At 50.9% G+C, this 15565-nt stretch overlaps 1 protein-coding gene across 1 annotated transcript in view; it reads left to right on the forward strand.

The window, feature by feature from the left end:
* Positions 1 to 735: 735 nt before the first annotated feature.
* The window catches only part of shroom4 (shroom family member 4), a 55865-nt gene continuing 41035 nt past the window's right edge, over positions 736 to 15565 (forward strand). Inside the window, exon 1 of the mRNA XM_080023224.1 lies at positions 736 to 864. Coding sequence (XP_079879350.1) covers positions 742 to 864 — 123 coding nt within the window. The 5' untranslated portion in view covers positions 736 to 741. The remainder of the gene's footprint in view (positions 865 to 15565) is intronic.

The raw sequence follows: 15565 nt of genomic DNA on the forward strand, positions 1-15565 counted from the left end.
TATACCTCATCATCATCCTGGGTATATACGTCATCATCCTGGGTATAGGCGTCATCATCATCCTGGTTATATACGTCATCATCCTGGGTATATACCTCATCATCATCCTGGGTATATACGTCATCATCCTGGGTATATACGTCATCATCCTGTCGCAGCTGAAGCCCCGCCCACTCTACAAGACCTTTCAAATCTCCACAGACGTCAGAAGATGTGAGCGTTGAGACCCCGCCCTCAGAAGGGGAAGGCGCCAGATCCGCCTCATCGCCCGCGGTGTGAAAGCGCTTCGCCCGATGATGTTCGTCGGAGTCGGATCGTTCCATCGACTCATTTCCCGCCCGAGTCCCTTCGCCAGGGACCGGATCCCAAAAAGGAGTCGAACCTCTCATCTCGCCCAGGACACAAGGTGGAGGCGCATCCGCCGAGGCCCCGCCCACGGGAGGGGGGGTGGGCAGGGCCAGCCACCCCATTGGCTGCGTCCACCCCCGAGCTGCTCTCCCATTGGCCGGCGCTGCCGTCCGTCGCCGCCCGCCGGGGACGAAGCGAAGAAAGAAAAGTTTCCAGGAGTTGTTTGCTGCTCAAGCTGCGGCTCCTGTCCCTCCCACGGCCCCCGAGACGCTCCCACGGCCCCCGAGACGCTGCGGGACGCATCGGGCTCCAAGTGGAGGAAGGTGGAGAACAACCGGACAGAGGCGGAGGGAAGTGGACACACGTGGAAAGGAGGTGGATGAGAGGTGGAGCATGGAGACGGTGGAGCAGCTGGTGTCCTTCCACCACGTCCAGGTCCAGCTGAGCGGGGGAGCCCCGTGGGGCTTCACCCTGAAGGGGGGACTGGAGCACGGCGAGCCGCTGCTCATCACCAAGGTAGGACCCCGTCGAACCGCCGCTGCGGGGCTGTGGGGCTGGAGCTCCAGGTCTCCAGGTCTCCGAGACATGGAGACCTGGAGACAAGGAGACCTCCAGTTCTCCAGGTCATGGAGACCTGGAGAACCTGCAGACCCACCGTTCTCCAGGTTTTCCAGGTCTCTAGGTGCTTCAGGTCCCCCAAAAAACTCTTTCCCTGCAGAGTTCTGCAGGTTATTCTGGAAAATCCATCAATCCTGACAGGAGCTATATTTATTGTTTATTTTATTATTATTTATTTTATTATTATTGTTATGATTATTTGTATGTGTTTTTTTAAAATTTGTGTTGATTTATGTTATTTTTTGTTTTATTTATTATCATCTTCTAATTTGAAGCTGAATGCATCAAACAGAACATCGAGGGGTTAAATATGGATATTATACAAAGATCTTCTGCTTGAAAGTCTTTGTTGTTGCTAGAATTCCATATAATTTGTACAGAGGCAGTGATACTTTAGGGTAAAAAAAATACAAATAAATATCAAATCGATGAAATACATTTGCATCACTTGGCAGAAGTTACGTCATCGACATTATTGATAACGAAACAGCAAAGATCCTAAAACTCCATCGTTTAAATTAGAGAAACAACGTGATCTGGAGGATGGTGGCTGTGAAGCATAAAAGGTGTTTTGGACAAAAGCATCTTTGAAATGACGTCATGTCATGGAATATAAAGTCATGTCATGGAATATAAAGTCATGTCATGGAATATAAAGTCATGTCATGTATTTAAACCAAAGGGTGCAGCATGATAGTGTTGACAATTCGGCAGGTCACCCATTTGGGTGTAACACCGCAGCACACCGATGCCAGCAGTGAATTTATGAATATACTAGAAATAGAGATTAACAACCAAGTCCCATTTGTCCCCATCGCTTGCATGGAGCTCCTGATGGAGGGACGGAGCGTCCAGTTTGGGGACGGGGCTGCAACGTAGATAAGCTCCCATCAGCATCAAACATGGCCGCCCATCCGGCAACAGACGGTCGGTGCTGCCCCCTGACCTCGACCCAGTGTGAGCCGGTTCCACCCGCTCACCTCGGTGATGAAGTGATGAGGGGTTTCCTCCTCTTGCCTTGGTTCTCACGGCGTTAGGGTGGGTGGGGTCTCTCCTCCCTCCCTCCCTCCCTCCCTCCATCTCTCTCTTCGCCGTGTTTATCTCCGTTTGCAGACGTCCGCAGGCTGCAGGCTTGACGCGTGGCCTCATGACTGTCTTAAGAACCCGGGACTTCGTTATCATCGTGTTTTTAATGCCAGGGATGTTCCAAATCTTCTGCCTTGCGGCATGACCTCCACCTGCTCCACCCTGACGACTGAGCAGGGTTGGATTCCAGAATGAAACCCCTTATGTGTGAATCTGAAGTGAGTAACGGGCGTGTAACAGGGGTGTAGCCGGGCTCAACACCTCTCCACCACCTCCATCCACATCGTCATGTTTCCAGGTTTTTAAAGACGGTGGGGAACAGGTGGAGGAAGGAGCCCGGAACCCTTCCGGTTTGCTCAGCTCACCTCAAACTCACCTCCACCTAAAATACATCAACAATGGAAATTAGCTCTTGTGTTGCAAGCTCCAAATGGCAAGGCTGCTCCTATTTGATCCGTTGCGGTCGGAACAGCGGATCCCGGGTTCACCAGAACAAGAAAGGATCGGGACCAAAGGCTCCGCCCTTTAGTGGAGATTCGGTTCTTGGCGTGCGCCTCAGTTGAAGGAGTCGTTCCACTTGTCCCACTCTGTCTTGGTTGGTTTGGTGCAGTTGGGGGGACGCACGGGGGAGTCTTTCTTTTGTGCAATGCAGAGGGTAAATGAGTCTCATTGGATTTGAATTGGATGTTGAGCTCAGTTCAGTAGTGAAGAGTCGTCGCTCCTTTGATCCTGACTCATTTCAAAGATTAGTTCACGACAAACAGATCGTCTGCGGGTCTTGCATCACTACCTATGAGTCGTCCACGTGTTTATGATGCTTTTAGAAGTTTGGGAAACGCTGTTCAAACGAAGAAGGAACGGATCAAAGATAAGAAGCATATTGGGTTGAGCACTCGTAGTTTTTGCTCTTATTTGGGGGAGGTGATGCAGGTCTTTCTTTGAGACCGTTGTTGCCTTTTCATGAACCTTCCCATCGTTCAAGTCAAACCTCCGCCCGACAGAGCCGAGCCTCTGATTCGTTGGACTGTCACACCAAAGACTGCGGTGCGACAACATCCAAACCAGGCGCGTCGCCAAACGAGCGTCTAGACGCGTCCATTGAGGTCGTTGGGATTCAAAATGAGGTTAAAAAATCTGATTTTAACTCATGTTCAAAATCTGAGCGATCAGACCATTTCACTCTTATTTTTTTATGTAAATGAAATAAAATATACATTTTTAAATAAATAAAATGAATACAAACACATTAAAAATCTCTCTCTCATTGAGGAGTGCTTGTGTGAACGTTAGCTGGTGACTACCTATATATTCACCACTGCCACAGCGGGGGAATGGAAAAGCCTGGACACACACACACACACACATAAAGACAGACAAACACATACCCTGGGAAAATGTGACTGGGAGTGTGCTCGAAGAGATCAAAATCAAAACGAGGTCTATGGCTGTTTTGTGTCCAGCGGCAAGTTAAACACACACACACACACACACACACACACACACACACACACACACACACACACACACAGTGAGTGAACTGTTCAAATGGTGTTTAATGATTAAGTGTTTCACCCTCGAGCAAGAACAAGAAAATCGTGTGTGTGTGTGTGTGTGTGTGTGTGTGTGTGTGTGTGTGTGTGTGTGTGTGTGTGTGTGTGTGTGTGTGTGTGTGTGTGTGTGTGTGTGTGTGTGTGTGTGTGTGTGTGTGTGTGTGTGTGTGTGTTGTGGACTACATGTGTGCGTAATTACACTTTACACACTTGTTGCATTATTGTATTTTTAACAGTTTAACCGTCTTGGTCTATGCAGTCCCTGTGTAGGTGGGTGTGGGTGGGTGTGGGTGGGTGGGTTGTTGGGTGTGTTGGGGGATGGGTACAGACAGCAGGGAGATGTAAGCCATTTGGTCAGCATTCCGGCAGGAGCATAACAGATCTGTGTGTGTGTGTGTGTGTGTGTGTGTGTGTGTGTGTGTGTGTGTGTGTGTGTGTGTGTGTGTGTGTGTGTGTGTGTGTGTGTGTGTGTGTGTGTGTGTGTGTGTGTGTGTGTGTGTGGGTTCTGTTACGGTTTGTGCCGAGTTCGCTCATTTTATTTAGAATATTTCCTCTAAACCAGGACGCTGTTGACCTCTACCAGTTAACCAGTTAACTAGGTTGTTGGTAACTCCCTGGTAAAGATTCAAGATTCAAGATTTTTTATTTGTCACATACATATACATACTTCCATACATATATGCAGTGAAATGTAATGCAACGCACCCGGTGATAGCACACAATATGTCCTAGGAAAAAATAGAAAATAAAATAAAAAGTAGAAAATTCCTTTCTAATAGACCGACTAACTGACTCCTAAAACGTAATACAGTAAGTGGAATACTTATAGAATAAGATAAAAAATATATAGAATTAAATACAATAAAAAATAAATTGAAATAAAAAGGAATAGATAGAAGGAATATGGCTATGTATATACAGATATGTGCATTTAAAGTGGCATGTGAATTAAAGTGGCATGTGAATGTGAATAGTGTGAGGTAGTGTTTGGGATAATACAGCACAGTATACAACAGTACGGCGCAGCAATACGGCATCACGAACAACCCAGAACAGTGATACAGTATGCGGTACAGTATGCTACATACAGTACAGTAGGTAGTGGAGCCTAGTGCATGGCTCAGTGAGGACCCCTGGTGAGGTCAGCATTGACAGTTCTAATGGTTTGAGGGAAGAAACTCAGTCTCAGTCTCTGTTCTCGCTGCGTGACTGCGGAGGCGCCTGCCTGACCGCAGCAGCTGAAACAGTCCGTTGTTGGGGTGATGAGGATCCTTCATGATCCTACAGCTCTGCTACTACACCTCCTGGTGTATAACTCCTGCAAGGGGGGGAGGGTAGTTCCAGTGGTACGTTCAGCTGAACGCACCACCCTCTGCAGGGCCCGCCTGTCCTGGGCAGTACAGTTCCCAAACCAGGCAGTGATGTTGCCTGTCAGGATGCTCTCCACTGCTCCAGAGTAGAAGGACTTGAGGATCCTCACCGAGACCCGGAATTTCCTCAGCTGCCTGAGGTGGTAGAGACGCTGCCTCGCCTTCCTCACCAGAGTGTCTGTGTGAACAGTCCATGTTAAGTCCTCTGTGATGTGGACTCCCAGAAATCTGAAGCTGCTCACCCTATCGACAGAAGTCCCATTAATCCACAAGGGCGCGTGCGTCCTCGATTGTGATCCACGCCTAAAGTCCACAATCAGCTCCTTGGTTTTGCTGACGTTCAGGTGTAGGCTGTTGTCCTGGCACCAGAGTGACAGGTCAGCCACCTCCTCGCGGTAGGCCTTCTCATCGCAGTCGGTGATCAGGCCCACGACCACGGTGTCGTCAGCAAACTTGATGATGGTGTTGGAGCTGGACCTGGCCACACAGTCATGTGTGTACAGGGAGTACAGTAGGGGGCTGAGGACGCAGCCCTGGGGGGATCCTGTATTCAGGGTGAGGGAGCTTGACATGTACTTCCCCACCTTGACCACCTGGGGGCGGCCTGTGAGGAAGTCCAGGATCCAGGTGCACAGCGGAGCATTCAATCCTAGCTCCAACAACTTCACAGCCAGTCTGGTGGGAACTATGGTGTTGAAAGCTGAACTATATTCGATGAACAGCATTCTCACATAGGCCCCCTTCTGGCCATCCAGGTGCGTGAGCGTGGTGTGCAGTACCTGGGAGACCGCGTCATCCGTGGATCTGTTCTGCCGGTACGCGAACTGCAACGGGTCCAAGGTGCGGGGGAGGGAGGCGCAGATATAATCCTTAATCAGCCTCTCGAAACACTTCATGACCACCGAGGTGAGGGCCACCGGACGGTAGTCATTCAGGCAGGTTGGAGAGGCGATCTTCGGGACAGGAACGACGGTGGACCTCTTGAAGCAGGATGGGACCACTGATTCAGCCAGGGAGATGTTGAATATTGTGGTGAACACCGGAGCTAGCTGTGTAGCACAGGTCTTCAGTACTCGTCCAGATATGCCATCTGGACCCGCAGCTTTCCTGGTGTTCACCCGCATCAAAGCCCTCCTGACCTCGTGCACGGACACTGAGAGTGCGCGCTCGTCCCCAGCGGTGTAACTCCAATTAGCCGGCGAGCTAGCGGTGTTGCTGCCAGACTCGAACCGCGCATAAAAGGAGTTCAGTTGGTTGGCCAGGGAGGCGTCCACACTCGTGGCTGGGGAGGAGCTGCTCTTGTAGTTAGTTATTGTTCGCAGCCCCTCCCACAAGCGTCTGGTGTCCCCCCGCTCCATCTGCAGCTCCACGGTGTCTCTGTACGTCCGTTTAGCGTCCCTCACCGCCCTCCGCAGATTGTACGACGCCGCTTTGTAATTGTCCATGTTACCAGATACAAGTCCGTCGTTGTAAGCGGCCGTGCGCGCATTCAGAGCGCAGCGGATGGATTTATCAACCCATGGTTTCTGGTTTGGAAATATCCGAACTTTCACCGTGGGAACGATTTCATCCGCTAGCGTAGCCACGAAACTCACTACAACCTCCGTAAACTCGCTGACGTCACTTGAACTTGTTTGGAACATGTCCCAGTCTACGTCAGTCAGAGCTTCCTGAAGCGCAGCCTCTGATTGGTCCGTCCACCGCTTCACTTCCCTCGTCATCACCAGATCCCGCGCGATCAGAGGCCTGTAAACAGGAAGCAGCGAGATTGCGGCGTGATCTGATTTCCCGAAAGCAGGAAGCGACACGGGCTTGTATCCGTTCTTGTAAGGAGTGTAACAATGGTCCAGAGTTCTGTCTCCCCTGGTGGCACACGAGATGTGTTGGTGGAAATTCGGCAGAACTTTTTTCAGGTTGGCCCTGTTAAAGTCCCCAGTCACCACCACAGCCGCGTCGGGATGTCTGTTCTGAAATCCGCACAACACATCGTACAGAACCGACAGAGCTGCGTCGGTGTCCGCTTGCGGTGGGATATAAACGGCTGTAATGATGACCGTGCTGAATTCCCGGGGGAGATAAAATGGACGGCATAGTATGGTCAGCTGTTCCAGGTTCGGCGAGCAGGAGTGGGAGAGGAATTTGGTGTTGTTGGCGTTACACCAGCGGTTGTTTACCATTAGGCAGACGCCTCCACCTTTGGATTTCCCCGACTCTCCCGTTCTGTCGCCGCGGAACACGGAGAAGGCCTCGGCTTGACGTATGGCTTCATCCGGCACCAGTGGGGTCAGCCATGTCTCCGTCAGGCAGAGGACGCAACAGTTCCTCGTGTCACGCTGGAATTGAATCCTCGCTCGAAGTTCATCCATCTTGTTCTCCAGGGACTGGACATTAGCAAGAAGGATGCTTGGCAGAGGTGGACGGTAAGGTTGCGTCCTCATTCTGACCCGAATGCCGCCTCGTTTACCTCGGTGCTTCCTCCGTGGGCCGGCTCGTGGAACGGCGACTCCATTTTTGTTGTTGTAGTTGTTGTTGCGAGTGTTCCCGCGTAGGATTTCCGCCGGCCACTCTGCTCCCACGGATAAAAAGTCCCAAAGTTGTTCGTTTAGGGAAATTTTTATATCCATGAGTGCATCGCGGCCGTATGAGTTAATTGTTGAGACAGTGGGTCATTAAATTAGATTCAACTTTATTGTCATTGCACAAAGTACAAGTACTGAGACAACAAAATGCAGTTTAGCATCGAACCACAAGTGCAAAAGAAGCAGTAAAGTGCAGCGTACGTATAAAATATAAGTATATGAATAAAGTTAACAGAAGTGGGTATGGATATATAAAATATTTACAGTACCAACAGAATTAACAGTATTGACAGAACTAATATGAATGTACTAAAATATATAGAGTATAAGCAGTATTAACAGAATGATGAGCAGTATTAACAGTATTTACAGAATGCATATGGATGCACTAAGTATACATTTAGAGCAGTATGAGCAGTATTAACAGAGTGGATATGAATATGCTACAGTATGTACAGTATATACAGCACATACCATATATACAGTATATACAGTTTATACAGTATATTTAGCACATACCATATATATACAGTTTATACAGCACATACAGTATATAGCATTTATACAGTATATACAGTTTATACAGTAGTATATACAGTTTATACATTAGTATATACAGCACATACAGTATATACAGTTTATACATTAGTATATACAGTATATACAGTTTATACAGTGTATATACAGTTTATACAGTAGTATATACAGTTTATAGTACAGGTTGACATTGGTATAGCTGGTTGTATAAATATGAATAGAAAAACAATAAGTAGTAGTGTGTGTGTAGGTTAAGGTGCAATGTGCAGGAGATGAGTCACTGGAGTGAAGTTAGGGTGTATGAGGGGGTGGGGGTTGAAGGTGGGGGCGTTGAAGGTTGTGGGTGTCATTGTGGTGTAGAGTTGAGAAGGATGGCAGCTGAGGGGAAGAAGCTGTTCCTCAACCTACTGCTCCCTCCAGGAGGTTTCTGTTGCACCTCCTGGAGGGAGGAGGTCAAACCGCTTGTGGCTGTGACGGGGAGAGGTGTGGTTGGGGTGAGGGGTGTGGTTGGGGGGAGAGGTGTGGTTGGGGTGAGAGGTGTAGCTGGGTACCAGACTGAGGCAGATGGTGCAGGAGATGGTGTAGAAGATGGTGTAGAAGATGGTGTAGAAGTTCACCAGGATGTGTGCAGGCAGGTGGGCTTGGGCCTCTGGAAGAAGAGCTGCTGGTGAGACCTCTTGACGAGGGTGGAGGTGTTGAGGTCCTCGGAGAGATGCAGCTGATGACACGCTCCACCTCCATCCCGGTGAATTTTGGTGGGGGTGGGTGCCAGTCAGCCAGTCAGTCATCCAGTCATCCAGCCATCCAGTCATCCAGCCAGTCAGTCATACAGTCATCCAGCCAGTCAGTCATCCAGCCAGTCAGTCATCCAGTCATCCAGCCAGTCAGTCATCCAGTCATCCAGCCAGTCAGTCATCCAGCCAGTCAGTCATACAGTCATCCAGCCAGTCAGTCATCCAGCCAGTCAGTCATCCAGCCAGTCAGTCATCCAGTCATCCAGCCAGTCAGTCATCCAGCCAGTCAGTCATCCAGTCATCCAGCCATCCAGTCATCCAGCCAGTCAGTCATCCAGTCATCCAGCCAGTCAGTCATCCAGCCAATCAGTCATCCAGTCATCCAGCCAGTCAGTCATCCAGTCATCCAGCCAGTCAGTCATCCAGTCATCCAGCCAGTCAGTCATCCAGCAAGTCAGTCATCCAGTCATCCAGCCAGTCAGTCATCCAGTCATCCAGTCATCCAGCCAGTCAGTCATACAGTCATCCAGCCAGTCAGTCATCCAGCCAGTCAGTCATCCAGCCAGTCAGTCATCCAGTCATCCAGCCAGTCAGTCATCCAGCCAGTCAGTCATCCAGTCATCCAGCCATCCAGTCATCCAGCCAGTCAGTCATCCAGTCATCCAGTCATCCAGCCAGTCAGTCATCCAGCCAATCAGTCATCCAGTCATCCAGCCAGTCAGTCATCCAGTCATCCAGCCAGTCAGTCATCCAGTCATCCAGCCAGTTAGGTAATCCAAACTAAATCTAGGATACTGGTCTGCTTTCGGCCTGGAATGCTGATGTAGTATCTGATTGTTTTCTTCTGTATTATTCACAAACGACAAGCAATGGATGATTCTCCGTCAGTGTTACTCCACCTTTCCCGGCTCAGGAGCCACGTCCATAAAAACTATTTTAAGAGGAGCCTCATTTCTGAGACGTTACTTTCCTCCATTTAACCATCACGCATTTAAAAACAAGGCAACTAATGATATCTTGAAAAGCATGATTTATGCCATTATTGCAATTTATTATTATCACCATGTTTTTATTACTATTGCACCCACGAATGTATTATTATTATTATTATACACAAGTGAAGTACAGATGTTTACGGCGGACGGCAAACCTGACGCTACGTAGAGACAGCAGTGGAGCCGTGTTCTCTGGTCTCACAGTTAAACCACGATCAGCGGCTTCACTTCCAACTCTGATGATGTTCAGGTCGATCTTCTACTTGTCTGGAGGAGGATGCAGCTGCTGCTGCTGCTGCTGCTGCTGCTGCTGCTGCTGCTGCTGCTGCTGCTGCTGCTGCTGTGATGGAGTCAGGTGGTGAAGGTGTGATGGAGTCAGGTCATGAAGGTGTGATGGAGTCAGGTCGTGAAGGTGTGATGGAGTCAGGTCATGAAGGTGTGTTGGAGTCAGGTCGTGAAGGTGTGATGGAGTCAGGTTATGAAGGTGTGATGGAGTCAGGTTCTGAAGGTGTAGAAGTTGACACCTCCTCCCTTCCTTCTTGCCTGGGAGCTTTGCATCTCCTCCGGTCGTCGCTGCCTCTCCCCGGGTGGAGCTCCCCAAATCCAGTCAGGTCTTGAGTTGTAGCTGCAGACCAAACACCTGACGAAGACGTCTTAAAACACCTGACGTAGGCGTCTCAACATGGCTGCCAGCTCCAAGAGTCTGAGGCCTGACACTGAAACACAGTGAGGTTGTTGTGAAAGACAGAACCAGGCTGCACTTCTCACAAGCAACACATCTCCACCTTCCTGATGCAGGGTGGAGCATCCACGCTTTGAACAGTAATAGTGTGTGTGTGTGTGTGCGTGTGTGTGTGTGTGTGTGTGTGTGTGTGTGTGTGTGTGTGTGTGTGTGTGTGTCGTCCTGAACAGTCACCGTTGTCCAAACAACCTGAGATCTAATCACAGCCACATTCCACAGCGCGCTTTTACTGCAGCGGGGGGCGGGGGGGGGACGCACTCTTTCAAAATAAAAGGCAGATATGACAACAGCCAGGCGGGATCCGCGGGACGCCGCCTGGGCCTCCTCCTCCACCCCCCGCAGGACGCCGCCTGGGCCTCCTCCTCCACCCCCCGCAGGACGCCGCCTGGGCCTCCTCCTCCACAAGGACAAGGACAATAAAGTCGTGCTTTGCGCACGACTTTATTCAATCCGGTTCGAAACAGAGACGTCGTTTGAAGTGAAAATTGGAGCAAAAATTGTGGCCAAAACGAAAACGTGCGAGTTGCTGCTGGAGTGGACGACGACGACGACGACGACGACGTATTTCAAACCCATCAACGCCATTTTTCATTAGGCACTTTATGGCCCCCACGACCCCGCCCTGCGCCCCGGCGCCCCCCACTGACACGCCCTCGTTTCCAGGAGTTTGACGAGTTGTTTGTGTGTTGGTGTTTATTTCTGAAAGGTCTGAATGAAATGCTTTGTTTTGGGGAAAGTGGGTCAACCTTCATCGTCATGACGGAGCAGACGTTCAGAGGAAACAGGCGACGGAGAATTTAATTTCCCTCGGAAGGTCAATAAAACTCAAGATGGTCGTCCGTCTCTCTGTCTCTCTCTGTCTCTCTCTGTCTGTCTCTCTGTCTCTCTCTCTGTCTCTCTGTCTCTCTCTGTCTCTCTCTGTCTGTCTCTCTCTCTGTCCGTCTCTCTCTCTCTCTCTGGTTTTTTCATTAGAACAGTGGAATCTGGTTGTTTACACTGAGGCATGAGGAACACACATCACAGAATCAATATTCTAAAGATATTTAGTCTCACATCACAATGTCTATATCGTGATATATATATATATATATATATATATATATATATATATATATATATATATATATATATATATCGCAGTATCTGACCTCATATCACGATACATCGATAGTAGAACGATATCTTGTCTCATATCATATCATTGGTATTGTAGCGAGTTCCATATCTCAGTGTTGATATAGAGAGATATAGTCACATCACAATATGAATATTCTCGTGATATACCGTGTCGTCTGAGGTCGTGATATCCATATATCACGACATCTGGTCCCATGTCACGATATCTGGTCCCATGTCACCATTTATCCATATAACACTGATATGTCGTCCACCTCCTGCTTTCTGATTGTGTTGGTGATTTGGCGTCGACTCAACTTGAAGAATCCAGAGAATCCGTCGAAGAATGTTTTAACATGTGCTGCAAGGTGTGTAGGTGTGTGTGTGTGTTTTCATCCATCACATTGTGGTTGAAGTAGCCCCCAGTAGCAACCATCTCAGCAGGGGGGCAATGAGGGCAACATCTGATAAGAGTGTGTGTGTGTGTGTGTGTGTGTGTGTGTGTGTGTGTGTGTGTGTGTGTGTGTGTGTGTGTGTGTGTGTGTGTGTGTGTGTGTGTGTGTGTGTGTGTGTGTGTGTGTGTGTGTGTGTGTGTGTGTGTGGTTCAACTGTCCCTGCTAACACAAAACACATGTTTTATAGGAACACAGCACACAATAGAGACTGCAAATAAATCAGAATAAGTGAAAAGAAAGGTGATGGGGGTCTGTGTGTGTGTGTGTGTGTGTGTGTGTGTGTGTGTGTGTGTGTGTGTGTGTGTGTGTGTGTGTGTGTGTGTGTGTGTGTGTGTGTGTGTGTGTGTGTGTGTGTGTGTGTGTGTGTGTGTGTGTTGTGAGGGTGAAGAATTTGTGACCCGAGGCCGCTTCTGTTGTTATTGTGGCACATTCTCTCAACTATTCTCAGTGGGGGGGCCACACACACACACACACACTCACACACACTTCAAAGTCTGTGTTTTGTTTCTCAAATTACCCTAAAATCACATCTCGGATAAAACAGTGTAAATACAGTTTTCTTTCAAAATACAGATTTGCCGTTGACAAAGGTGACTTCAAATAAACCTTTATTTGACTCTTTTCTGAAAACAGTCGTTTCCCAAATCTGTGCTGAGACAGAAAATCGGAAACTGAAAAATTGAAAAGTTGGAAAATGAACATTGAAGAAATGAATTCAAATAACATGACACTGTTTCAAAGTCTAATTCCATGGCATGTAAAGGGGGAGCATTGCTGTCCCTCAGCCAAACAGAGATGATCCCCCACAATGCACCTGGCTGGTGGCAGCTTGTCAGCAGGGCGGTGGGATGGAGGCATCATGATGGGACTCGTCCCCTCTTCCTGGACCTTGTACCTATTCAATAAATCTGGTGCCACGTCTTAGATTTTCCGGGCGTTTCCTCCTTCAGTCCATCTTCACTGCATTTTCCACCGACCACCAGAGGGAGCGCTAGTCTATCATACCGTGATCAAAACAAACCATTTCCGTTATTGTCTTCCCCTGCTGCGCTCCGGCTTGTAGAACCTGTGCACACGTTGACTTTCAGCCCTGGCTTTGTCCGACATCATCCACATTTTGTCAAATGATGGCGCTGCTTTGGGTTTGGTCTTCGGCAGCCGCCCTGTGCTGTCGTTCAGGACGCCCGACAACGCGGAGATTTCCAGATCAAATCCAAGGAGCGAAGCGTTCCGACGTCCTTCCTGCTTCCTGCTCCACCTGCGGCCGCCACGGGGGGCGCCGCCCACCGCCACGCCGCTCCTTTAAGCCCTGCCACTCCCATGGTTATCGTTCCTATTTTTAGAGATAATGGAGTTTTTGTTGTTCCTCTTTCGTTCGCTCCTACGCACGATCTCAACCCCGCGTCTGAGAGCCAGCGGGAGCTTCTGGGATCTAATGCATGAAAGGGGCGTGGCAGCGCGTGTTCCCTGCGTCAAAACAACTTCATTCCTGCGTCAGTTCCACTTCACTGCAGCGCTTCCAACATTAGATGGTGTTTCCCAAACCATTGTCAGATTACCACCGAGGTTTGTGGCTTGATTTAAATGTGTTTGTGTGTGTGTGTGTGTGTGTGTGTATTTTGGGAGTTTATGTGTGTTTGTATGCAAGAATTTTGGTCGGCGTGTTTTTTTATATGTTTATAGTTTACAGCACTGTAACCAAGCCCCAAACCCAAGAATGTAACACACACACACACACACACACACACACACATTCCACCACGCGATGTGGTGTGCTCTCATGGCTACACTGGCAACCAGGCGACTTGCGGTTGAGCTTCTAAAATGACACAAAACACTCTTTGTACGTCTGTTCATGTGTCTTCATCTCTCCTCCCCCTCTCTCCCTCTTTCTCTCTCTCCCTCGTCTCCATCATTCCGGTCAAGCTACTCCTCCTCCTCCTCTTCCTCCACCTCCTCCTCCTCTTTGTCCTCCTCCTCCTCCTCTTCCTCCCCCTCCTCCTCCTCTTCGTCCTCCTCCTCCTCTTCCTCCCCCTCCTCCTCCTCCGCCTCCTCCTCCTCCCGCCGCGTAAAGAGCCAAACAAGAAGGGACTGTATGAAAAAAGGAGGGAGGAGGAGGGAGGAGGAGGGAAGTGTAGGGAGAAGGAAGGAGGGAGGAGGTGGTTTCCTGCAGACGGAGGGATGAACCCAGGTTGAGGTTGGAAAGACGATGAGCGACAGGGCGTGGTGCGTCCCCAGGGACAGGGCACGACATGGCCTGGGGGTGGCAACAGGGTGTGGCGTGTCCCCAACGACGGGGCGTGGCATGGCCTGGGCGTGGCAACATGGTGTGGCGTGTCCCCAGCAACATGGTGTGGCGCGTCCCCGGCGACCGGGCGTGGCATGGCCAGGGCGTGGCAACATGGTGTGGTGTGTCCCCAGCGACAGAGCGTGACATGTCCCCAGCGACAGGGCGTGGCGCGTCCCCAGCGACCGGGCGTGGCATGGCCTGGGCGTGGCAACATGGTGTGGCGTGTCCCCAGCAACAGGGCGTGGCGCGTCCCCGGCGACCGGGCGTGGCATGGCCAGGGCGTGGCAACATGGTGTGACATGTCCCCAGCGACCGGGCACGACATGGCCTGGGCGTGGCAACATGGTGTGGCGTGTCTCCAGCAACAGGGCGTGGTGCGTCCCCGGCGACCGGGCGTGGCATGGCCAGGGCGTGGCAACATGGTGTGGTGTGTCCCCAGCGACAGAGCGTGACATGTCCCCAGCGACAGGGCGTGGCGCGTCCCCAGCAACCGGGCGTGGCATGGCCTGGGCGTGGCAACATGGTGTGGCGTGTCCCCAGCAACAGGGCGTGGCGCGTCCCCGGCGACCGGGCGTGGCATGGCCAGGGCGTGGCAACATGGTGTGACATGTCCCCAGCGACCGGGCACGACATGGCCTGGGCGTGGCAACATGGTGTGGCGTGTCTCCAGCAACAGGGCGTGGTGCGTCCCCGGCGACCGGGCGTGGCATGGCCAGGGCGTGGCAACATGGTGTGGCGTGTCCCCAGCGACAGGGCACGACATGGCCTGGGGGTGGCAACATGGTGTGGCGTGTCTCCAGCAACAGGGCGTGGCGCGTCCCCGGCGACCGGGCGTGGCATGGCCAGGGCGTGGCAACATGGTGTGGTGTGTCCCCAGCGACAGAGCGTGACATGTCCCCAGCGACAGGGCGTGGCGCGTCCCCAGCGACCGGGCGTGGCATGGCCTGGGCGTGGCAACATGGTGTGGCGTGTCTCCAGCAACAGGGCGTGGCGCGTCCCCGGCGACCGGGCGTGGCATGGCCAGGGCGTGGCAACATGGTGTGACATGTCCCCAGCGACCGGGCACGACATGGCCTGGGCGTGGCAACATGGTGTGGCGTGTCTCCAGCAACAGGGCGTGGTGCGTCCCCGGCGACCGGGCGTGG

This window comes from Zeus faber (genome assembly GCF_960531495.2).
Source record: "Zeus faber genome assembly, chromosome: 22".
Lineage (NCBI taxonomy): Eukaryota > Metazoa > Chordata > Actinopteri > Zeiformes > Zeidae > Zeus > Zeus faber.